The sequence below is a fragment of the Alligator mississippiensis genome, chromosome 1 (assembly GCF_030867095.1).
Source record: "Alligator mississippiensis isolate rAllMis1 chromosome 1, rAllMis1, whole genome shotgun sequence".
Taxonomy (NCBI): Eukaryota; Metazoa; Chordata; order Crocodylia; family Alligatoridae; genus Alligator; species Alligator mississippiensis.
The window spans coordinates 172905741-172930295 of record NC_081824.1 but is presented as its reverse complement, the minus strand read 5'-3'; the positions used below and the strand labels follow the sequence as shown (position 1 = coordinate 172930295).

The window sequence follows — 24555 nt, the reverse complement described above, 5'->3', positions numbered from 1 at the left end:
GGGTCCTGCACATATTATATTATATTTAAAATGACACACATCTAGATATATATAAAAAATAATAATGTAATGTAATGTGCAGGACCCTATATATATTAGTTTTTTCCCTAGCTTTGCGTGTGTGTGTGTCATTTTAAATATAATGACTTGATGAAAACCAAGTCTGAAAATAGCCTTGCTTTTTGGTTACTTGCTGGCTTAGAGGAAATCTCAAGGTAATAGCAAGTTGCCAGCGGGAGGATGTTGCCTTTAGCAAACCACTGAGTTCTTTTAACTGGGAAGTTTGGAAAATGCCAGCACCCTTGGAGTTAACTTACTATATATATGTGTGTGTGTGTGTATATACTTATATTACATTACATTACATTCAGGACCCTATATATATTAGTGTTTTCCCTAGCTCGGCCCATTCCCCTTGTATTCCTATTTAATAGACAAGGCTGAAGGGCTCATCTTCTGTAATAAAGTTATAAAGGCTATAAACAGGCATTGCCAAGTTAAGTGGAGCAGCTGTGTTAGGATGTGCCAGGTGTTGCCCTTGCAAAGCAGATCCACATCATTGGGAGAAACAGAAGTTGCCCATTGTCCTGCAGGGTCAGGCCCCTGCTGCCCCCACAAGCGGCTAGGTCCCGATCCTGCGAGATAACACACAGGCCTCTGTAAATGGGGGAACCCAGTGTTTCCCTGCTTGCAGTAATACATCCCAAGTTGGGAGCTCCAGGCAGACCTCTGCAAACAGAGGGACCCAGGGGCTTCAGGGACCCAGTCCTACATGTCCCAGGAATTCTTGTGCAGGAATGACTTCCCGGGGCAGTTGGACATCTGTTTGCTCCCACCTTAAAGCAAACAGATGTCTGCTGCAAAACAGCAGCACTAATGTTTATTACTCTTTTGTTGCAGCCACATATTTGAGCATTTGTGGCATGACAAAGGGGATAGCTTTTTCTCGTGACTGTGTTTATATGCCATTTAAGATGAAGCCCACTCCCTCCTCTTACTGGAAGCTGTGGAACTCAGAGTGACCCTGCTGTTAAGGCAGGAATTAATGTTTTCTGTTGCTTGGTGCTACTATAAAAATGTATAGTGGCACAAAGGTGAGGTCTGTTTGCAGCCAAAGTTTCAAAGAGGACAGAACCTAACACCTTTGGCACCAAAAAACTTCATCTAAAGGAATGACCTCCCTTAATTAGATGTACTTAGCAGGCTATTCTACCATGTAAGGAACAGCCAGTGCAGAGACAAGATTTCACGTGCATTAAGTTGGCGTATTACACTTGAACAGATGCAGCTAGCTCCCCTGACTCTCATCTGTGGCTTATTCAATTAACCATGATACAACATTCATTCCTGCCTTAGCAGCAGGGTTACTCTGAGTTCCACAGCTTCCAGTAAGAGGAGGGAGTGGGCTTCATCTTAAATGGCATATAAACACAGTCACGAGAAAAGCTATTAACAGAGCCATGCCAGGCTCTGAGATTCTTTATAAAACCCCAGTTTCTCTATAAAACACTTCTGAAGCACTGCACAACATCGTGTTCTCAGTTTTAACTGCTCTGGATATAGACTACAACATTTAAAAGGAGATATTTTAGAAGGGAAATGAAATAATCCTCACAATGAAAAATTCACAATCAACACCATAATATTCCAAGTCCATAAGTGTCTAACACCAGACTTTAAAAAAAAACCTCACAAAAAGATAAAGCTGAAAATAATACAGCTTAAACCATCCTGATTTATCTATTAGGCTAGGGACAGGCATTACACATAAACTGGTTTAAGTGATCAGAAATTGGTTTAAACCTGTAACAAGGTAAATTCAGTGCACATACACCAGTTTCAAAATGGCTGAAACTGGTTTAAGATAAACCTGGTTGAATGTAGTATCAGACTTAACTAATTTGGGTCAAACCGTTTTATGCAATGTCTGTCCCAAACTCCTTCCTGGTTTAAGTTAAACCAGAGTCCCCCAGCATCCCAGATGCTTTGCACCTCTGAACTGGGCTGGGCTGGGCTGGGCTGGGCTGTGCTGTCTGCTCCAAAGAACAGACTGGCTCTGCCCCTCTCCTCCCTAGCCAGAGCTCCAAGGGAGACCGCAGGCACAGCAGGGTCTGCCTGGCTTCCCTTGCTGCTCAAGCAGGGATTCCCCCCTCCCTCCCATCTCCCACAGCCTGGATCCCAGCCCCACGAACCCTAGGCATGTGGTATGCTAGCTAATGCTGAGAGGTGTCTGTGTGTGTGTGTCTCCAATGTCACTGAAATAGGTCAAAAAAAGACAAAACAGTGCCCACTTAGGACTTTTTGGAGCTAACCAACAGGTCATCTGGTAATGTCCCTCCTTGGAAAAAGCTGTTTAAGAAGAGCTTGAATTAATGAGAAAAGCTTTTGTTTTGCTGATGGGCTAATCAACACTGTGGTTTTATCAGCCCCCCTGCTGGTTTGCAGCCCTGTCAGGTTTGGAGACAGGAAGAGGGAGATTGAAAAGCTCAGTATTATCAACGGATACATGCACTGCACACCCCCTGTTTGCCTCTGAGTGCTAGCCCAGGGCTGGGGTCTGGCAACACTCCTGCCCCTTAAGCAGCAAGCGGGGAAAAAGCCTGAGAGGATGCAGGCCAGGGTGGGGGTTTACACCCCTCCCTAATCAGAGTGTCCTGCCCAGGCCTGGCCACACCCCCACTTAGCTCAGCACTGTAGAAGGGAGGGAAGGCTGCTCTAGCTCCCCCCAACTTCTAGCCTGAGCCACTGCAGGTATGTGCCTGCATTTCTGGAATGAAAATGGAACGTCTATCCACCTCCAAATTGGTTCAAGCTTTGCAGGTTAGACTAACCTGCAAAATTGAATCAATTCAGGCTCAGGTTGTTTGAATGTTTGTCCCTAGCCTTATGGACCAACTATGTTACTGGCACTGCACAAACCTAAGGGACCAGTGGCGAGCCATGGATCTCCAGCACCCAGGGGCCAATGCCTGCATTGTCCCCCCCAGGACAATCCAAGCAGGGTGTGGGTCCCGAAGCAAATCAGCCTATACAGGTCCCCACCTCCCGCCCCCCGGCACTTCTGCGGGAGAATTAGCAGCACGGCACACTAGCCAGGGGGGATGGGTGGTGGCCAGAATTTCAGGCCAGAACAGTAAAAGCAGCCCACAACCTGCTAGGTGGGTGGGCTGGCCACACACAAAATGCAGGAGGTGCCCCAGACTCTCTGGCCAGCACCCCCCCCCCCCCGGGGGGCTATAGCCCTACCATCACATCCCCCCCACCGTCAGTAGACCACTGTAAGGGACCCACCTCAAAGGAATTCACAGATAGATGGTACAAAAATGAAGGAGAAAAAAATGCTTTACAGTTGGATCTAAAAGACATGAACTGTGCTCCCTGCTGGAGGTGATGGCATAACTAATGCCTAAAGTCTCAAAAGAAATGCAGCTTCCTGCTCTGCCCTTAGGCATCAGTGCAATGCCATCAGTGATAGCAAAAGAAATATGAAGCCTAGATCTCAAGGCTTAGAAAGAAAAGTCCTTTCCATTTATATGTAGGCTGAGAAATGAATACAAGTAACAATTTGTTTAGATCTTTAGCAACAGCCAGTCAGGATGCTGACATTGCATGCAGGATCCTCCACCAGTACCAGCAGGTTTCAGCTCAGGGCCAAGAGGACTCATATCATTAGTGACATTCCCCTTCTCCCTGCCCCCTCTCCCTCCACATACACCCCCTAATTTACATGTGTTCATAGCTGCAAAAATGGTTCTAGTTCCTCAGCATATTTCACTAAAAATAAAAAAATAATCATGATACATCTGTGAGCCACGGCAAAATGCTCTATATACATATACTGGAGCTAGGTCGGAGGTTAAGGCAGGGTTGAGAGCAGCAACTGTAGTCTGTCTTCAGGCTGATGCTGCACTTAAGACTCTAGAGAGAGACAAGACTGAAGATGGAGCAGGGCCTGAAGGTGGGGGTAGACAACATAGGCATATAGCTGTACATCCAGCTGTACAATATCAGGCTCTATTTTTATGGAGGATTTCTGCTGACAATGCAAACTACAAGGGCAAAGCTCAAGTTGTAAGAGAAACCCTTCTTCAAACATTTAGATGTTCCCTTCATTAATGTTAGACAGAAGGTGTGGCTATGTGACACTACACTGAGAGCCTATAAAAAGCCTCTAGTAGGTACTGTTAAAAGCTAAGGGCTTGAGCCTAGGAGGCATTAAATGCCTTCCAATTCTGATGCAATCAGCAGAGCATGCACAGCCATTCCAAAATTAACACCCCAGGATGACTGACCCTTGCACCCGTCAGGGTGAGCAGCAGCGTGGAGAGCTGAGGATACCTTTGAATTCTTCTACAAAAATAGACATGGGCCACTTAGCCAGGCAGAGCTTATTGCAGAAGGGAGAAAATAGACATTTTCCATGATATTCACTTTTCCCATAATACATTCTTAGTTTTATTATGGGCATTTTTTTTTAAATTCGGAGTTTTCATTTGCCCATGATACTTCAAAATATTCTATAAAGTGCCTCAATGTCAATCATTATATATATATTCAAGAAGCAATTCATTCTCAATCCTGACCTATGAGGTAGGTTTGGGAAAGGGAAAGGCATACGGAAATAAAATGACTTGACCAGTTCTATGCTGTCACTTAGAGGCACAGCCAAATGTAGACTTGAGTAGTTCCTGACACATGGGCCCAAGCTTTAGTACAGACTCCACGTTTTCATCTCCCCAGTGGGCAGTAATGGAATTTTTACCATCACAGGATCAACAATGGAAGGAATAACAATCCACAAACCGTGGCGTGAGGAGGAAGTTCTGCTTCTTTCTCCAGCTTAATTTTTAGCAGGCACAGAAAGCCTTTTTAGTGGCTTTTTTCAGGCCATTTCCCAGTTTTCACTTTGATGTTCCTCATCTCTACAGACATAACCGTCAAAAGGGGAAATGCCATTGCTTTGAGGATTAAGCGTGCTGCAGGCTTTCTTCAACCCAGTAAGTGCCTCCTTATGAAGACCTGGATGTACTGTGTACTCCTTCAACACTTTAAGCCTCAAGTCTTTATAGGACTAAGTTTACTGAACTCAAAGGAGTTACTATAGGGCAAAATAAGAATCGGGGCATCAAGTCTTCTTCCTTACATTTTGTCTTCAGCAAAAAAAATAACAAAACATAAGCAAAGACTAGCACCCTTGGCAGATAGCAAGTTAAGAAGAGGTTAACCTGTTTAGCTTTTCTTCCAACAGATCTTGTCTAGTTCAAGCAGATTTTTGGAGACAGATTTGCTTACAATTCCAGTTCAAAGCAACACAAAACAGAAGAAGAAAAATCCACCTAAGTTTGCAAAATCCAGTTGCTTTTTACTGAAATCTGGTCAGCGGAAGATTTACAAATTAATCCCTAGACGCAGGAAAGGCCACAAAAAAGAAAACTTCACTTGTTTTTCTGACTATAGTAAGCCTAACAAAACCTGCTTTAACTAAGATTGTACAGAAGATACTTGACTGTTACTGGCACATTAAGTCTCAATTCTCTTAAGTACAGGAGCCCAAATCAGAATAAATTGTAGGTACTCAGCATCTCAATCTTGCCTAGCTCTTCTGGAACGTTAATACAAGGTGAGCAAATAATTTAGACAATGGACTTTTAAAAAATGATTTGACTGAATTTAAAAATAAGCACGTGACAGAGCTCCGATGAAACAATACTTAATATTTATACTTTCTAAATTTTGGTGGCATGTAGGAAGCTTTTTGTACCCTAACTGCATGGTAAAGATCTTGATCCTAAAGTTTCTACCACAACAACAACTCCCAGGAAATACAGAAGGTTTTAGAAGGATTGTAAAATTGCAACACTAGTCTTATCACAACCCAAACCCCTACTAAATGCTCACCCTGTGAAAGGTCCACTGTGGCAGAAGGCTACTTCTGTTTTTCCCCAAAAACTCTGCTCTGTCACAGTTTGGTTTGTATGGGCCCTGTAGAGGGTACACACCTTACCCCATCTCTTTAGGTAACCGGAGCTGGATACATTCCTGAGGGAGGGGGGAAACCTGTTCCCCCTGCCTACGTGACTGGTATTACATACCTGGGTGAGGGGCTTGGGCTCCCTGGGGAGCTAGGAACTGCCAGTCTGCCCAGCAACTAGTGATGCATTTCAAATTGGTTGGCTGACAGCCAACAGATGCTGGCCTCCATTGGACTGGGTAAATGAGGTCATAAGGGCTATACAAAGAGGCGGGACTCAGAGGAGGGACTCAGAGGAAGACTCAGAGACAGAAGAGCTGGACCATCTGAAACTTGCTCTCTGTCAAAACTCATGATCAAGGAACTGCCTGCCTCCAGAGGGAGTCTCCACCTGCCTCTGGATGATACTGGTGAGTAAGCTACCCGAGATCTAACTAGATATATAGTTTGCAGTAACTCAGATGCGTGATCAAAGGCTACCCACCCATGCCAGTTTGCTTTACGGGATTTCTCTGATATTGCTCTACCCTGTACCCTATTCCAACCCTACCCCTTGTAGCCAATAAAGTTCTCCTTTGTACCTAGCATGGGAGACTTATTGGGAGTGGGTCTAGATTATGCCTTGGGGTCCCCTTGGTTTGGCTGACTAAGGGAGACCACTACTTGTGCTTCCTACTGAGGGAAGCATCCCAAGTTCTTGAAGTGAATCAAGTACCCTTGACAGCTGCTAGGCCTGTATTTCCCAGGGTGCACAGAGCCAGAATCAAGCCCATCCCTGGGTGGTGGCAGTGTTACCCCCAGGCTAGCGGGTGTGCTCCAGGAAAGGGGTCAGCCAGATGTGAGGCATCCCCAGGGAGACACTTGGAGCCTGGAAGGTAGTCGGGCACAGTGAGGTGGGTGGCTCAATGCAGGAGCGCCCCTTACTGGCCCGCCACATCCACACTGAATAAAAGCAACATGAGGTACAACATGAAGGGGCCATATGCTAAAATTCAGTCAATACATCCATCCCCATTTGACATGAATGGAAGTTCACACTGTAGGAGAGCAATCTATAGACCAAAGGCAGGAGTTTAATGTTTAGTATTTGAGATGCTTGGGACAAGACGCCTTCAGGAGAGACTACATGATGATTCAGCCTAGTACACATGGATGCTTGTGAGCATCAGTTTGAAAAGGTTATCACATAACAGTGCAAAGGATCTGCTGTGAGGGCTTCAAGAATTCAAATATTTTACATTACAGAGAACAGATCTTTGTTCCCTTCAACCAGCTGGTCCACAAATGAGCGTAAGCATCATCTAGTCGCTAGGTAGAAAAGCCACTACTTCTTTAACCGAAATGGTATTGTTAGTACTAGTAATCATGGGTGGATCTAGAATTTTGAAAAGAGAGGTGTAGATGATAAGGTTCATCATCATATTTAAACTGGAGAAAAATGTGTTGTTTTAGTAAGTTTTCTAGTTTATTATAAAATGCTAGGGGCCTAAGGCTGCATTATTCAGTTCATGATTGAAGCAAAAACAAAAATAACTTAATTGGAATGAGTTAAAAACAAATCTGCAGGGCTGTGAAATAGGAGCTTCATTACCAGGAGCAGATAGACAGGAAAATTGCAGAACAAAGGCCAGCTTGATTGGTGGAACATAAAAATGATTAAAACGAAGAGAGGGTTGTTAATACCTGTGGAATGAAGAGTTTAGAAGGGATCAGGTAGATTATAATGAACCTTTAAGTTAATTGACTTCCTCAGCCCTGCCAGACTAGAAATGCTGCTGCCACTGCCAAACAGTTGGTTTTAAACTTTGGGTGGAGCAGTAATCAAAGGGAAGTACAATTGCACCCCCCCCCCTCCCCCCGGCGCTAGTAATCCTAGCAGGCTCAATTTAGTAATCCAGAGTCAAGCCCTGACAATGACCAGGGTGAACTTTGTTATGTGAACTCAATAGAAACCTATCAATCTGCAAACAGTGTTATCAAAAATCAAAGTCTAGTCCATATCTCCTCATTTACAGCTAAACCCTTCTTTCTGCTTGCAGAGACGCTCTAAATGGAGTAAAGAAGCGGTGTCCAGCCCTGCAACAGGGCTGGGCTGTGGGCCAAATCAGACCCATAGACCAGCCCTGCGTTCCACCATATGTCCTGGAGAAGCCACAGTCAGTGCTACATGTGGCCTGGTCCTGCTCTGGCCACCATCAGGCTGTACTGCATGATGCTGGAGCCACTGTTATATGAAGCATGGCCTGTGTGTGCTGCACGCAGGTGACCAGCGCACTGCTCCAGGATGTGAGCTGGAACAGGCACTTTATGTAGCATGTGGGACCATATGCATTCTGCATGCTGCCCACAGGCAGCACAAGGGCCAGAGAATATGGCTGTGTATGACAGATCCAACTCATGGGCCATATCTTTGACATCTCTGGAGTAAGGCTTCTGCTACAACCTAGACCTGGCAGAAGACATGCATAGACATTCCTGCACCTTCTCCCAAATTCTACAGCCCCTTCAGCAGTTGATTCTTTCCCACGGTGTATTTCCCTCAGCCTTCTATCTTAAAAAAAAAAGTTCCCTTTTCCCTATTTCTCAGGAATTATGAGATATCAGGCCCAGGCTGTAATGCAGTGGATTCTGGTGGTTGAGTATTGGCAGCAGATGTACAGGTACTCCTCACTTAATGTCATCCTGGTTAACGTTGTTTTGTTATTATGTTGCTGATCTATTAGAGAACACACTCGTTTAAAGTTGCGCAGTGTTCAGTTATAACATTGTTTGGCCGCCTCCTGGTAGTTGGTAACTACTGTGACATAATTGGATTTCCTTAAGTTGGAGTACTGTGTCCAGTTTTGGGTGCCGTACTTTAAGAAGGATGTGGATAACCTCAAGAGGGTCCAGAGGAAGGCCACTTGTATGGTTAAGGGTTTGCAGGCCAAGCCCTATGAGAAGAGACTAAGGGACCTAGACCTCTTCAGCCTCCACAAGAGAAGGCTGAGAGGTGATCTTGTGGCCGCCTACAAATTAATTAGGGGGATGCAGCAAGGGATCGGAGATGCTCTGTTCACCAGGGCACCTCTTGGGGTAACAAGGAACGATGGTCACAAACTGACAGAGAGCAGATTTAGGCTAGATATCAGGAAAAACTTCTTCACAGTCAATGGGCATTGCAGCCTTTGAGCAAATTAGGGTGTTCTGACCTTCCTTTTTTTTTAGGCTGACAATGGCGCTTCGGATTAACATATGTGAATGGTCCTTTCAAATTTTGCTTCTTAATGCTTCTGTTTTACAGTCCACTCACTTAGAACATTGTTAAACCCCTCCTATAAAAGGTCCGAATGCCCTCAGCTTCCAGAGAGCTGGGAGCTCTCAAGAATTTATAGGGTGGGATCCCATGCAGGGAATACATTCTGGGGATGCCTGGAAGAAGACTTTAACATTGAGAGTTGGGCCCACTCTGACTAATATTAGATTGCAAATTCTTCAGGGAAGGGACATGGACACTGTGCTATGAGGCATGTAGTGCAATTTTTGTTACCTGAAAATAATATTTATAGCTAGTTTAGATAATGGCAGCCAAAGAGACAGAGGTGTCGGAAATAAAAATGTGACTACTGGAAGAACTGGGTGGACTAAGAGGGAGTAATGGATGATCTCAAGTAACTGGGGTTTCAGGTAAGTATTTGCAGTGCAGTCAGTGAGTATTTGGCCTATCAGAGGATCTTGTTCCCGTCAGCATGTCATTTGAGATCCCTAGAGTTTGGAGAATTGAGGCTGCACTGGACATGTATTAAAAAGATTTTCCAGCACGTGGCCCCTTTAACTCCTGAGGTCTTCAGAATTCTTATATCAAATCTATTGCTTGAAAAAAAACCTAATGTAGTGAATCCAACCAACATATTAAATACATTAAAGTCTGCAGCTTCCTGCCAAAGCCAACTGGTCCAGGAGATGGAATGTGTGGTTCTCCAAGACGGCTACAAATAGATCCTCTCCCACTAGGGCTGAAAAAGCCAGCTGAGCCTGCCAGCAAAAATGTAAAGCAGACATTAATCATAGGATCCAGCACCTTCCCTCCATGTGCACGCCCAATGCACCATGGGGAGGGGTAATGAAAGGCACTGAATACACCAATTTGTGGAATTTGCAAAGCTTAAGATGTTCTTAGGAACTTCCTGGATTAGTGCTAGCTCTGAGACACTACTACATTATTCATCACTGTTTGCTTTTCTATGCGAAATGCTTTAACTAAGAGCAACCCATATGCACAATCTCTTATGTTCTTTCTCTCTGGACCGAGCAAGGTTTTATTTAATTCCATCGTAAGAAGTAAATTTTAGTGCTAGGGAAGCGAGCCATGTAGACAGCCCCAGATACTGAAGCCTTCAATCTATTCGCAGAATAAGTGGGTTAAAGGCAACAAATATAATGACTACAGTAGAGTCGTCATTATGGTTTGATCCTGGGATCTTCAGGGCTGAAACCATAAGCCTATATTGTATGAGCTCACTTTTCTGTCAGATGTAGTGGAATCTTATCCTTTTATGGGGATGCAGACCTATGCTCTCTTGATGCGACTACACAGGCTTGGGGAATAAAAAATTCTATAATGAACACAGGCTAAAGCATCAAACAAATGCTCTTTTTATTTCCCATTGGACACCCCTAGAATCCAGCAGATGACTTGTAGAGGAGTAGCTCCCTTGCAGGTTTTACAAAGATGACAGAACCGGTCATCATTCCCAACACCATTTTGGTTTTTGGCTTGTATTTTTTTTATAGGAAACCAGGAATTAGATACCAGTCCGTGTCCTAGTGGTATCTCTCTAAATTGCTAACGATCTGAAAATCTTTCTATTTACTCAGATGAAGAAGTTACCCTAAGAATTCACATGTACTGATCTCTCTCTGTCTCTCAATAATGGGACATATATTTGCTGTTAGCTTAAGGCAGCCCCGAAATATCAGACTTCATAACACCACTGTTATTGTAGATATTACAAAATATATTAAGACATTTTAGAGGTTTCTAAAATGTATTTTTCCACTCTCTCCAAACCTTCCATGATTAGATTCACAGTAACCAAGGCAATAAAAGATTCTTAAAATTCCCTAAAACATTTCCAAAATAGTTTTCCTATAAAATGTGGCATATACAAGATTCATGGTAGGGTGGTGAGGCACAAAGAGTTTAACTTGTTAACCTGTTCTACATAAATCATTTGTGCTTTTATTACCCAGGAGATGAATGCCCCAACCTCATGCCAGTAAAATCCTTATACCATTTCACCATGTATTCTAGATCAGGAGGGATAAACATGCAATATGTACACACGTGCACATAATTAATTATACACATGCACAGAGTTTGTTGTTTAGTTCCTTAAATCAAACCAATGACAGTACCTTCTTTTTGCTGCAGTAAATCTGCCATTTCTTCTCTGGCGGAAGTGCAAACATAGCCTCTCTGTTCTTATCCGTGAGATCCAGTTCATCCTGTAGATTAAAAGAAATATATACAAAATCAATAGGTGCATTTATATCTTTTGCTATTCAGAAAAGAATCTGGGTTAAACATTTTGCCTGCCTTCCTGTAAACAGGCAAGGAATTCAGAATCTCCCAAAGATTTTCCCTGTAAAAATTCTCATTGACCCCAGCTCCTTCACCACAGATTTATTAGGGTCATGCTTTCTGCCTTGATCTTAGCCAAAAGGCTAAGAGTGCTACCACAGGGTCCTCTCAGTCAGCGCAGAACAGACAGAGGGCTGCCTAAACAACATTAGCGTTGGACTTCCCTTGTCAATTGTCATTATAATACTTGTAATTACTGGGATGGGAAAGATCACTGTTTTGTGAGCAAATGCTCGAAGTAAAGTGATATACACCATGGAGAAACTGAAGGGGTAAAAACCCTGTGCATTAGCTGAAACAATGCAGGTTTAAAAGACTACTTTTTCTTTTAATGGTCCCCTGATCCACACATTCCCCAGCAGAAGACAGAGATAAACATTTGCATTGGAGAAGCCACAGATTTCAAATCTCAATGAAGCAAAGTGAATCTTCAGCATATGTGGGAAAAGGCAACATCATCTGTTGAGGAGAGCAAGGACTGTGGTCCCATCATCTCTTTTTCAAGACATCTCTTAAATGACTATCAAAGCTGATATCAATAGGAAGTATCATGTTATGGTTTAGGACACTACTCTACTCAGGAGACCAAATTCCAACTCTACTACAGACCTCTTGTGGATCTGGGATCTGCCACTTAAGTCATAACTGACATGGCAAACTTACTGTGCCAGGTAGCAGCATCCTCAAATATGCAACACTGCTCTGCATGGGCTGTCTCTTAAACCAGAAGCATTATAGCCCCATCTGTGTAGCACTTCAGGAGCACATCTACATGTGCAATTAATGCAGCTGAATAAACTGTGGAGCAAATTGTTCCACAGTAAACTACTTCTGGGCACAGTGTCTACATGTGTGCCTGGGACAGCAGCAAATTTAGCCAGGGAGGAACAGTTTAGGCCAAGGCTGCTCCTGCCCTGCTCTGCCCCCCCTGCAGCAGAAGGGCTTCAGGCTCCAGCCATAACTGCCTAGATGCTAGCCCTGGACTCTGGCTGGCAGTGGCAGTATGGCCTGGGGTCCCGGTGGCAGCCCTGGGCTGGTAAAGGGTACAGGGGTCAGGCCCAGATGGGAGGTGGCTGCATTGAGTGGCAGCGGAGCTGAATGCGCCATGAGGCCCCTGCATCTGCCAAGCCATGTGGCTAGACAGCAAAAAGGAGTGTGGTCCCCTCCTGGTTGGGCTGACCAGGCACAATTTACTCCCAAGTCAGCAAATACATATGTGTTGCTGCACAGTAAATAACTCCGAATTAGTATTTACAAGTACTACCCTGCTGTGGTGTTTATTAGTTTCCTTCAGTCTAATAGCACTGTACATGTAGATGTGAGATGTTTACTGTGGAGCTAATTAGGCAACTCCACAGTAAATGTCTTATGTAGATATGCCTCAGGTACACTAATTAGCACTGCTCAGCAATAGTACTAACGGTATTACACTGCTTCTGGTTTACAGGGTGGCCTGTGGGCTTAGCATGGTGCATTTAAGAGCACCACTGCCTAGCACAATAAATTTCCCACATAGACATGATTTTAATCTCTCTGGATGTGGACAGATGTACAATCTTGTAGTGACCAAACACTGACAGTGCCCTCATCCCCCTGCTTTACCTGTTGCAAATTAGCATGGTCTTGATGTTTGGGAGCAACACAATTTGTTGTACTGTCTCAGGAATAGGTAAGACAAGTATTTGTATGGAATGGTTTGGATAGGGATAATCCTGCCTTGAACAGCAGGTGGGGTCCCTTCCAATCTTACTTTACTATGATTTTATAAGAGTTAGAGACTCAATATATAAAAGTTATAGTCTACATGCTATGTTATGATGAATGAAACATGCTATAACTGTTATGGTTGTTTCTTCTGATAGGAGTATAAGTGGAACTAATCCAGTGTACTTGAACTTTGCTTCGTTCAGCGTTATAGTTACAGCAGTTTAGCTCACTAATTGCTGCTACAGGCAAGCAGAAATGTAACAATTATATCATAACAGCTGATGTGCCTTCCTGAGCAACAAATCTTCTTTCCCTTTCAAAGCAGTTGAAAGGTACATCTGTCTACTGCTTAATTCCTCTTCTGTAAAAGGGTAATACTACCTTTCCCCCAGGCTACTTAGATAGTAAACTCTTGAGGGTAAGGACTGCCTCTTACTGTGTGCATGTTTAACATTTAGTAGTTTTAGAGCTAGCGAAGCCTGTAGGCACTACCAAGATATAAGTAATAACAACTGTAATAAAAGGAAATGCCAATGGTTTTTGTTTGGTTCATCTATACCAATCAAGCAAGACAAGCTAGAGGTCCATGTGCTGACATGAGAGTAATAGAGAATGTACGTCTTGTTGAACAAAATCTCAGCAGCCTACTTCATTTTAAATATATATACTTTTTTGGAAGGAAGAGGATGAGGACAAGGAAGCACTCAGGGTCCCATAGCAAGATGACTTTGTAGCACTAACAAAACAAGAAAGGCAGCTCCCTGCATTCACGCTTGGCTAACCCAATGCAGGGACAATACCTCTTTAACTCTGTCCAACAATGGCTCATTTGGAAAGCTTTCAGGGCTGGGAAACTTGTGAAAACAGTGAGCTAAGTTGCATACTGAGCTTGGTAGCGGCTGCTGACAGATTTAAAGGCCCACAGGGATTTCAACAGCAGAAAGGTACAAAAGAAATGCAAACAGTAACAAGACTAGGTCACTGCCAGCAGCCCAAGGTAGAAGCAGCAGAGGGATTTTTTTCTGATAGAAAGTTTTTAAAGGAAGAAAAAGCTTTAGCTGTGCCTGAAGAGTTCAAGCCATGTGGAAATGTTTAGGGTGAGTTTCCAAACAAGGGGGCAGCCAAGCGAGGCAAGTTTTATCCTTGCTACATACAAGTAGAAAGCTTAGGCCAGGATTACATTCTTGGGGGGAGAGGAAGAGAGAAACTACATGTACGGTCTTAAGACAAGCAAAAGAATGTTGTTAGAGGTCAAGTGTGTGGGAGGGCAGGGAAGACGGGGGGGGGGGGGGGGGAGGCGCGGGGGAAGGAGGGAAATCAGAGATGTCAGGTTAGGAAGGAGAGAGCTGCCAAAACTAGAATATACATATGAAACGAACTGACCAGTCTCACAAAATCCTTGGAAAAATCCTCATTTTATTTCAGTGCCTAGTGATCTTATCTTTTGTTGCACAAAGGGCAACTACCTGGGTCTATTAATCCCCTATGTTCTGTCTGGAGCAATAAAACACAAGAGCCTGGAGGCAAATTAGACAGACTAGAATTCCAATCAAAAGCTTAACTCAACTACATGAGAAAGCTGAGAGGCAGCCAAAGAGGAAGCCAGTTCTCTGCTCACCCAACCAACTTCTCCCACACAATGCAGATGATAGAGCGCTCAACCAATAAAGAAAAGGACAGATTTTTTTTTTAAATAGATATACAGGTACTACAACCCTACCAGTCTTCAAAACACATACACAATTACAGAATCCCCTATCCATTACAATAAATGCACCTGCGCAGCCAATACACAACTTGCACCCACGCACCTGCACACTCGTCCACATTCCTTTCACTGTTACAATTACATTGTTCCTCTGCTCTTTTCCTTAGTCTCTAATCTCCATTCTTTCGTTTTTACTCCATTTCGCTGTCCTGTTGCTGCCTCCATCATCGTCGCTGTCTTTGTTGTCACTCGATCTGTTCTCTTCTTTGCTGTCCTCACTTTCTTCCCCTTCATCACTGCACTCTCCCCAGGGGGGGGATGGGGGGCGGGGCAGAGGGGTCCTTGAACAGTCTGTGCCAGTTGCACCTCTGCCACATGATCTTTGCCATCTCTTCTCCATCTTTGCCTCCTGTCTTCTGATAGTAGGTCTGCGTCTCACTTAGTCCTATTTTAAAGCAATCCTCAGCTGAGAGCTTTGTGTACCGGTACATCAGGAGGTTCCTGGTCTTCCCCAGGGCACTCCTAATGAAGAGACAAACTGGTTGAAACAGACTGATGGGGACCCCTGTTGTTTGGTCAGGTGCCCATACAGCGCCGCTTCTCTGATCATAGTCCTGACCTCTGTCACCTCCCAGCAGAGCCGGTTTGCCGTCCTCCATACTTCTTTGGCATATGGGCAGAACCACAGGAGGGAGTCAATGACCTCTTCTCTGCTTTGGCAGGTTTTTCTGGGGCAGCTCAGTTGGCTTCTCTGCCACACTTTGTGCCTCGGAGCCTGCACAGAGAGTGCCTGGTGGGCTGCTTGCCAGTTCAAGTCCCTGTGGTCTTTCCGTAGGCCCTTGTGGAAAATTCGCAACCACCTGGCCTGACAGCCATCACTGGCAAACAGGTCAACAGTCTGTCTTTGGTTCTGACCACCTCTCGCATTTTCAGGTGGTTGGTCATGATCCCAGGGGCTTCTTTGACCAGGCTGTATTTTCTCCGGAACTCATCTAGGACCTTGTAGAACCATGGCTGCAAAATGGTCCAGTCTTCCATTGGGCAGCACACACAGGAACCCGTTGACCAGCACCTTGCTGCTTACATCTGTGTACAGTATCTTTATCCAGAACAAGACAGAAATTCTTCATCATGAATGTATTCTCATGGAATGAACACACACAGAAGAAAGTATTCTTCTGAGGGCTTCTCAACCCTTCCTCTGGTGGATGCCGCAAGCATCAAGCAAACACAAGGCATTCTGCTCTTTGTTCCATCCACTGGATACAACGTTTTATCACGTAATTATAGGGTATATTTTATATTCTGGTACATAACCTTCTTTTAGGAGACAAGTAAGTAGTGCCTAATAATGAGGGAATAGAAAATACAATGGAGAGCAGGGGGGGAGGCATATATGTCTCTCATTGTAATATAACAAAGAAAAACTGGTTGGGAGAACAGCAAGAGTAACTGCACCAGCTAGGATTAAATTTTAAGAGCAATAGTGTTTATGCATCAGGGCATAACCTATTTGCCAGTAGAGGATCTGGAAGAAATCCGACTCCATTAAAGAGCAGTTAGTGCTGGACTAATAAGGATTACTCGTTCTTTGAAGCAGCTGAATTTAAGTTTCCTCAGAAGGCCTAATCCTGGACACCTGTTTATACTTCAAACAACAAAGCTGTGAGCAAGGGTGCCTCCCTACAGGAAGAAGAAAATATTCCTAATAGACAGAAAGCAGTAGTGAAGCTATTCTGTGGCCATCACAGAAGCATGCAGTCACCCCTATAGCATGTGTGTTCTTCTTCAGTGAGTTATAAAAAGGCCTGGAAAACTGCATAAAATAGATAATGTTCCCCTGTCTGCCTTCCACTCTATTTCTCTCCTCAAAACCCCATCACAGTAATCACATGGAGTCCCTGAAACCCACAAAGGTCATGCACCTTCTGCCTAGGAGTTTTTCAAATACTGCTTCCCTTTGCCTCTTCCTCTTTCCCTCTGACTGCTAAGGAAAGAGCTGTACCTACCCCAGACATAAGATACTGGATTAGCTAGACCATTGGCCTGTTTTGCCATGGAGTTTGCATGAAATCCACATCAGGAAACTGGCTGCTTGGGATCAACACCTCATGTACTAAAGTGATTACAGAAGGGTATTGTGCTCCAAGAATAATCACGTTGGCCTGCTTACAGAATGGAAGTAGCTGCCAAGTGAGGCTGTGGACCCTAATGCCATTGCAATGAGAGGCTACCCACTAGAACACAAGTTGTCAACCGGGGCTACGCATAACCCTCAGGATACTTGGGAAGGCCCCAGGGGGTACGTGACAATGGTGTGGAAAAGCGGGATTACTTGGGAAGCGCAGTGTGGTGCGCAGGCAGTGCACCTCCTAAGTACCCCCGCTTCTCCGTGACACTGCCACATACCTGGGAAGCATGCCAAAAGTGCTTGGGACCCCCCCTCCCACCCTTGTCGACTGGCCGCCAGAGGACCCCCCCCCACCCCACTTGTCCAGGGGGGTACAATCCAGGAGGGGTACCCACCAGAAGGGATACACTCCTTAAAAAAAAGTTGAAAACCCCTGCACTAAAAGGAGTTTAAAAAAAAAAAAAAGGAGTAAAATGAGGAAGGTGAGAGAGTTAGAACTAAGGACTTTGGAGTTGTTTAGGCCAGACTTGGAGCTAGGTGAGGAAGGCTATACACCTGTGTGTCCGGAAAGCATGCGGTGGGTAGGGGAGAAGTTCCATCAGAACAAAGGGGGAAAACTCCCATGCACCAGTACAGAAGCCCTCCTCCATCTGTTGTGGCTATTTCCCAAGAGAAACATAGTAACTCTTCTTCCATGTCCTGGATGAAGGGCTCACTTCCAGCAATGCATGCCAACAGGCTCCTTCACAGCAGAGCTCAGCCACCTGGCTCAAAAGCACTTCAAGCTGCAAGTGCTCTGGTGAAACACAGATTAAAAAGACATTTAGTGGGCTGGCCTTAGGGAGACATAAAAAAAGGCCAGTTAATATTCCTTATGTTTCACTCCATTTTATATTTCCTTTTTTATTTTATTTACAGAGGGATATGTTCAGTTAATTTTACTTTTATGTGGGTACCTTTTACTGACAAAGATTGAATTTCAATGATAAAACATTAAAATGTATCAGAGATGGATTTGAGGTTCAAATATTTCCAGTCCAGTTCTGTGGGCCAGTGGGGAAGATGGCTTTCGTTCAAAATGGCTGCAACCCAAGGAAATGAGAGACAGAGAGAAGAGGAGGAACAGGCAAGAAACATAAAACCGCATTTTGTGGGATTTAAAACTGTATTATGCACTATGTTTTGGGGAAACATTCATCAAAGTGTGAAAGCTGGATTTGATACTCAGTAGCCATTAGTTTATGGTGATATCAATCAAAATCCAACACAAGCTGAACTAAAAGGAATTTCTCACCAAGAACAAGCAGTACGTCTGAAAACAGAGTGTGTTGCATTAAATTACTACAGGGAGAAAAAAAATGACAAAATAAAAAATACCTTAAAGTTATCCTGAAGATCTTGCCGCATATCAAGGACTGCATGTAAAAAATAAATTTATCCATTTCTAAAGGCAAACCACTTTAGGAGTGGGAAATACAGTTTGGGTACACTCTAAAGTATATTATGTCCATGAGCAGCTCTTCAGAAAGGAGGAAAAGTTTATTCACATGAAGGTGTTGGGTTTAGGCGAGTAAAATTTAATACATAGTAGCATGCTGAACAACTGCACTAATTGGGATCAACCTCCATGCAGCTATGAATGGTTGGGACTCGGGACTTCTGGGCTCCTTGCCACAGTACTCAGAGCCTGGATAGCCTGAGGCTCCCAGCGCAAGCCCAGCCATAGAGGCTTCTTGCTTGAAAATGGTCTCAGGGCAGTTCATTGATCCATTTCACTTTGGAAAAATCGCAACAAAAACATTTCAAATTTTAACTGAGATGTGTATAGAACTTCTAGATGTTGTTTGATTTAGAAGAAATTTCTCTCAAAATATCACCATTTCCTCTGGAAAGGAAATTCAGAGTTTTGACCAGTTATAGTCTCAAGATCTATATTAAAATCTTCTCAATACTGGGACAAACACAGCCAACTACATTTAGCATTTATAATTGTGCAGGATGGAATCATGCCATTGTATCCTTTTTATCCATTGTAGGAAAAAATGCCATTGCTAAGAACTACTATGCTCTTCTTCTAGGAAGTAGCTGTGCTTTCCTTGATGACTACCTTTCTAGGTCCTACTCAAGTTCTTGCAAATGTGGTCATTTTGTTTTTGCCACATTTTCCTTCAGAAAAAAAGAAATGTAATTGTATTTACTTCAAATTCCTCTTTGTTCAGCTCCTGGTTTTTCCTTGAAAGCATGTCTGACACATGGATGTCCTTTGCAATATTGCAAAAGTATAATTTAAATGTGAAATATCATATGATCATTGGGATATCACCAGATCATTGGACTCAAAGGGTAGTAATCAATGGCTCAATGTGTAGTTGTCAGCTGGTATCAAGTGGAATACCCTAGGGGTTGGTACTAGGACATGTTTTGTTCATTATCTTCATCAATAACCTGGAAGATAGGATGAAGTGCACCCTCAGCAAATTCACGGACGACACCAAGCTGGGGTAATAGTGGATAAAATTAAGGGTAAGGCTAGGATTCAGAGAGATCTCAACAAGTTGGGGGATTGGGCCAAAAGAAATCTCACAAGGTTCAATAAGGTCAAGTGGAAAGTCCTGCACTTAGGATGAAAGAATTCCATGCATTAGTACAGGCTGGGGACCAATGGGCTAAACTGCAGCTCTGCAGAAAAGGACCTGGGGGTTACAGTGGACAATAAGATGGATATGAACCAACAGTGTGCCCTTGTTGCAAAGAAGTCTAACAGCATACTGGGCTGCATTAGTAGGAGCATTGCCAGCAGATCAAGGAAAGTAATTCTTCCCCTGTATTTGACACCGGTGAGGCCACATCTAGAATACTGTATCCAGTTTTGAGACCTTCACTAGGAAAGGATGTGAACAATTGGAGAGTCCAGCAGAGGGCAACAAAAATGGTGTGGGGGCTGGGGCACATGACTTATGAGAAGATGCTGAAAGAACTAGGATTATTTACTCTGGAGAAGAGAAGACTGGGAGGGGATTTAATGGCAGTTTTACACTACCTTTCAAAAGAGGACAGAGCTAGACTGTTCCCATTGATGGCAGATGACAGAGCAAAGAGTAATGGTCTCAAGTTGCAGCAAAGGAAGTTTATGTTAGCTATCAGGAAGAATTTTCTCCCCAGGAGGGTAGTAAAGCACTGGAACAGGTTACCTAGAGAGGTAATGGAATCTCCATCCTTAGAGGTTTTTAAGACCCAGCTAGACAAAGCCTTGGGTGGAATGATATATTGAGGGATGGTCCTGCTTTGAGCAGGGGATTGGACTAGATGACCTCCTGAGGCCCTTTCCAACCCTCATTTTCTGGGTTCTGTGATTCCCTGAAGTCCTGGCAGAGCTTTGCACAATACTGGCTTCCAAAAGTTTGTAGTTGTAGTTGTTTCTGACTCTATGTGGGTTTCCACCCACAGACACATTCATAAATTTGCTCACAAAAAAAAAAAGATTGCCAGCCCTTCTTTTTCAATTTCAATGTGGTTCTGCTGACTTTCATGAGTGCTCTAAAAGCACGTGACTGTGCATGTCTTGCAAAATGACAGCTTGAATCAAGAAAGATCATGGGAAGAAATTATCTGATGGCATCAACTAGCATAACTCCACAAAGAATCCAGCCCTTACCCTGCTTTAAGCTCAAAACAAGAATATATGAATTCCCATTTTGGATTAGGCCAGCGACTCACATGATTCAGCCTCCAAGACAGACCAATACCAAAGGTATCAGAGGAAATAGCAAAAAGCCTTGTAGTAAAAAAAATATGGAATAAGCTGTGCTCAACTTGCTCTACCTGCCTCAGTTAGACTGGTGATGCTGTGAAGCAGATGAGTGTCCCTCAAAATATTTCAGTGCCTATGAGAGTCTTTTATTAAGGCTACACAACTTCTCTCTTACTAGCCACCCCCCTGCCACTCTGCCCTGCTCCTGTAAGCTGCGTTCTGATCACAGCACACCATTGTGAAAAACTAGGGACAAATTTGCTTCATTGTTACATTAAGATGTCTCTTGGCACACTGAAAGGCTTTTTTCTTGGGGAAGGAGGGTTTCCATTTGTGAAACAGTTTTCACCTTTACTGCAAATAATTCTGGTCCTAGCAGTTTGTTTACATTCATATTCTCACTTCAATTTTTTGTATGCATTTTACTTAAGCATGCTTACAAATACACACCCTCTCTTATTCATGCCCTTTGCCCCTTTTTCTATGCTCCCTCACACACACACACACACTTTCTTTTCTCTCCGCTCCTACATCTGTGAGAAACACCTGTTCTTTCACACATTCTTCCTATTTACCCCTTTGTCTAAACTTTTTCCAGTGTCACTCAAACCCAGAAAAAAAGGCAGCATGGTGACTTTCTGCCTGTACAAATGTTTAGTCTCCCAAGAGAGATTCTCCTGGGAACCACTTCACTGAGGTTGTTCCCAAGGTGTTTTTCACCTAGGAGTGGCCACATTTTTACTCTGGGAGAAAAATTATGAACGTCTGTACAGTTATGGTTTCTCCTGAGAGAGCAGGGACTCTTCCTGGAGAAACTGAACATGTGTACATAGCCTCTGAGGGAGGTCTCTGACTCTGGCATGCTTGAGAGTGGCAATGTGGGGTCCCCTTAAGACAGCGTTGCTGTCTCATTGAAGGATGTGGTATGCATGGAGCAGAAGCAGAGGGGTGAGGTGTGCTTGAGAGCAGAGCTCTTGAGAGGGCTTGTAAAAGTGTCAGAGATCTCCTCAGTTGCTCACCTTTCCCCATTTCCCAGCCTTCAAGAGGAAGCTGGATAAGCATTGGACAGGGATGATTTAGCAGTGATATTCATGCAAGGGGTTAGACCAGATCACCCTTGAGGTGCCTTGCAATCCTACAATTCTTCAATTTCAAAGGTACCAAATTTACCTTAGATACAAGATTAAAAAAAAAAAATAGAGAGAATAACTCTTCTTTTCTGACCCTCTCAGAGATGTCAGAAAAAAGATGAATGGCAGAGGTATCACATGCTTTGCACTGTGATCCCACATATTGTATTACCTACCAGACAAGAGTCATTTGTATGCATATTTATCATCATATGAACTAGAAAAAAAAGCCAATAAAAATTCCAAGTCTTGGTGCATCTCCCAAGTGGGTCAACAGGGGCCTGTCCCCAACAAGCTGCCTCAATCCCTGGATGAATTTATTTTAGTCTTTACAAGGGAAATGCATCATGGGTTCCAATCCAGCACCCTCTAGCATTGGCACTGTGCAGGCTCCAGACAGTTTGAATACTTACTGCAGTAACTTCAGGGGAACTGGTGGTGGTGGCTTAATCAATGCTAAAATGCAATTCAAGCCGAGCCAGATTACAAAAACCCACATGAAAATAAAATGACATCCCTGGGACGGGAGAGAGAGGAGAAGCAGTGGAGGGGGATGAAGGCGGGAGTTGTCAGCAGCATTCTACAAGCCTTTCCAACATAGGATCCGATCCAGCATAACTGTTATGGTGTTAACAAGTGAACCGAGTGAGACCACATTGCTAACATGTGATTTATATTGCCTGACAGCTACATTTTTGCATTAACAACAGTCCCCATAACCTTTATTTTTCAGTCCACATTCTCTGTGCCAGCCCCAACTTGGCAGACTACAAATGGGTTATGCTGATGGCTTTCACATTTCGTCTGCGCTTCTCCCCACAGAGGAAAAAGAAAGAAAGAGAGAGAGAGAGAGAGAGAGAGAGAGAGAAAAGAGCCCACTCAAAGACTCCAGAGACAGAAGTCCTGTAAGCCACTTCAGAGCCATCCCATAAGGGGAAGGAATAAAATAATTCCTCCGCAGATATCCATCCTGCTGAGCAGAGCTATGAAATCAGAGAAGCCAGAGATAAATCTTCCCTATTAGATCACTTTGTCCACCTCCAGGGGACAGCATGGGATTGCTCCCCTGCAGCGTATTTTCCAGTGCTTTGTCCAATCCAACTCGTCATGCTGACAAATAAGCAACAGCATGCTGGAGAAATCCCCGTTTAGAATATTAAGGCGTCCGACAGGATGCATCGAAAACTGACTACTGTGTCTTCAGCAAGAGATGGATTCAACTCTGCAAGCAGGTCGGAGCCAACTGCCTTGTTCCAATGCAAGCAATTCCACGCACCAAAGCTATGTAGCAGGGACTCAACACACGGGCATCACCTAATGGGGGCTGGGGGTGGTCATACCTAGTGGGCAACAACACTGTTGCCTGCCCTGCTGAGGCTCCCTCTTTTCCTGCCTGGACAGGAGGCAAGTTAATAACTCCCACATATACACATGCTATGCAGCTTCCATACTTCTGTAACCCAAGTGAAAGCCTCCCTGTTCCCATCTTAACCCTTTGATGAAAAGCAGCTTCTTTAGAAGTACAATGAAATAACTTGCTTATGATTAAAGGAAATTGGGGGAGGAAGTAATGCTTTGATTTCCTAAAAGTAATGAGAAATTAGGTGTGCTTTTTAAATCATTCAAACAAAACTGGGTTTCATTATGTTTGTACATATGTTTGTTTGTATGGGCCCGTGAATGTGCTGTGTGTGTCAGCTCTAGGCACACTACAAGCAGATGGGCATTCACCACTTATGGTATATGCCTGCATATGTGCACTGTGATTTTTTTCACGGACGTGTCTGCATAAAACAGGGTTCAAACACCGCATACAGTATCTGGGAGGGGGCACTTTGAAGTCTGGAACTGGCAGCAATTGGATAACAACAAAGCCCGAGTGTGGCCTTGTTGCAAAGCAGATGCAGCTGTCATCCCTAGGGTGGCCATCGGTCCTGTTTGAACCAGATCATCCTACTTTTAAACCATTTGCCCCTTCTGAATGAGGACCGGACACCAAAAAGTCCTGTTTTTCAGTTCATTGGTGGAAATACATGTCAGTCATTTGTCCCTGTGATTCTATTGGCTGTGCCTAGAGGTAGGGTGGTGCACAGCTAGAAGGAGAGGGGTTCAGAGCCAGCCAGAAAGGGAAGGAGGTGGTGGCCCTGCCTCTTGCTACCGATTGGCTAAGGGGCTCAGTGGCCCCACCCCTCACCACTACTTGGCCGAGGGAAGCCACTCTTCATCAAGGGGCTGTCCTATACACTGGGTATGTGTTGATGGTCATCCTAGTCCTTCCATACCCCATATTCATTCCTGCCTTTGTGGCAAGCACTCCTGTAAAATGCTCCAGGATACTGGATGCCTGAGCACCACCTCTCCTTCACACCCATACAAACCAGAAATACACTTCATTCAACTCAATGGGGTCCCAGCTGCATGAAACTGGTGCATGAAACTGGAGAGGGGGGATGGGAGGGCAACAGAGGCCAGGGTGTCTTTCCTTTTCCCTGACACCTCATTGTCAGTCTGCTCCTGAAGCTCAGCACCAAAGC

At 44.1% G+C, this 24555-nt stretch overlaps 1 protein-coding gene across 6 annotated transcripts in view; it reads right to left on the bottom strand.

Annotated features, from left to right (window-relative positions):
- DAAM2 (dishevelled associated activator of morphogenesis 2) overlaps positions 1-24555 on the bottom strand; it is a 308724-nt gene that overhangs the window by 126487 nt on the left and 157682 nt on the right. For all 6 annotated transcript variants that reach the window (XM_019483066.2, XM_019483067.2, XM_014598043.3 and 3 more), the window contains one exon: positions 11369-11458. In XM_019483066.2, coding sequence (XP_019338611.1) covers positions 11369-11458 — 90 coding nt within the window. The remainder of the gene's footprint in view (positions 1-11368; positions 11459-24555) is intronic.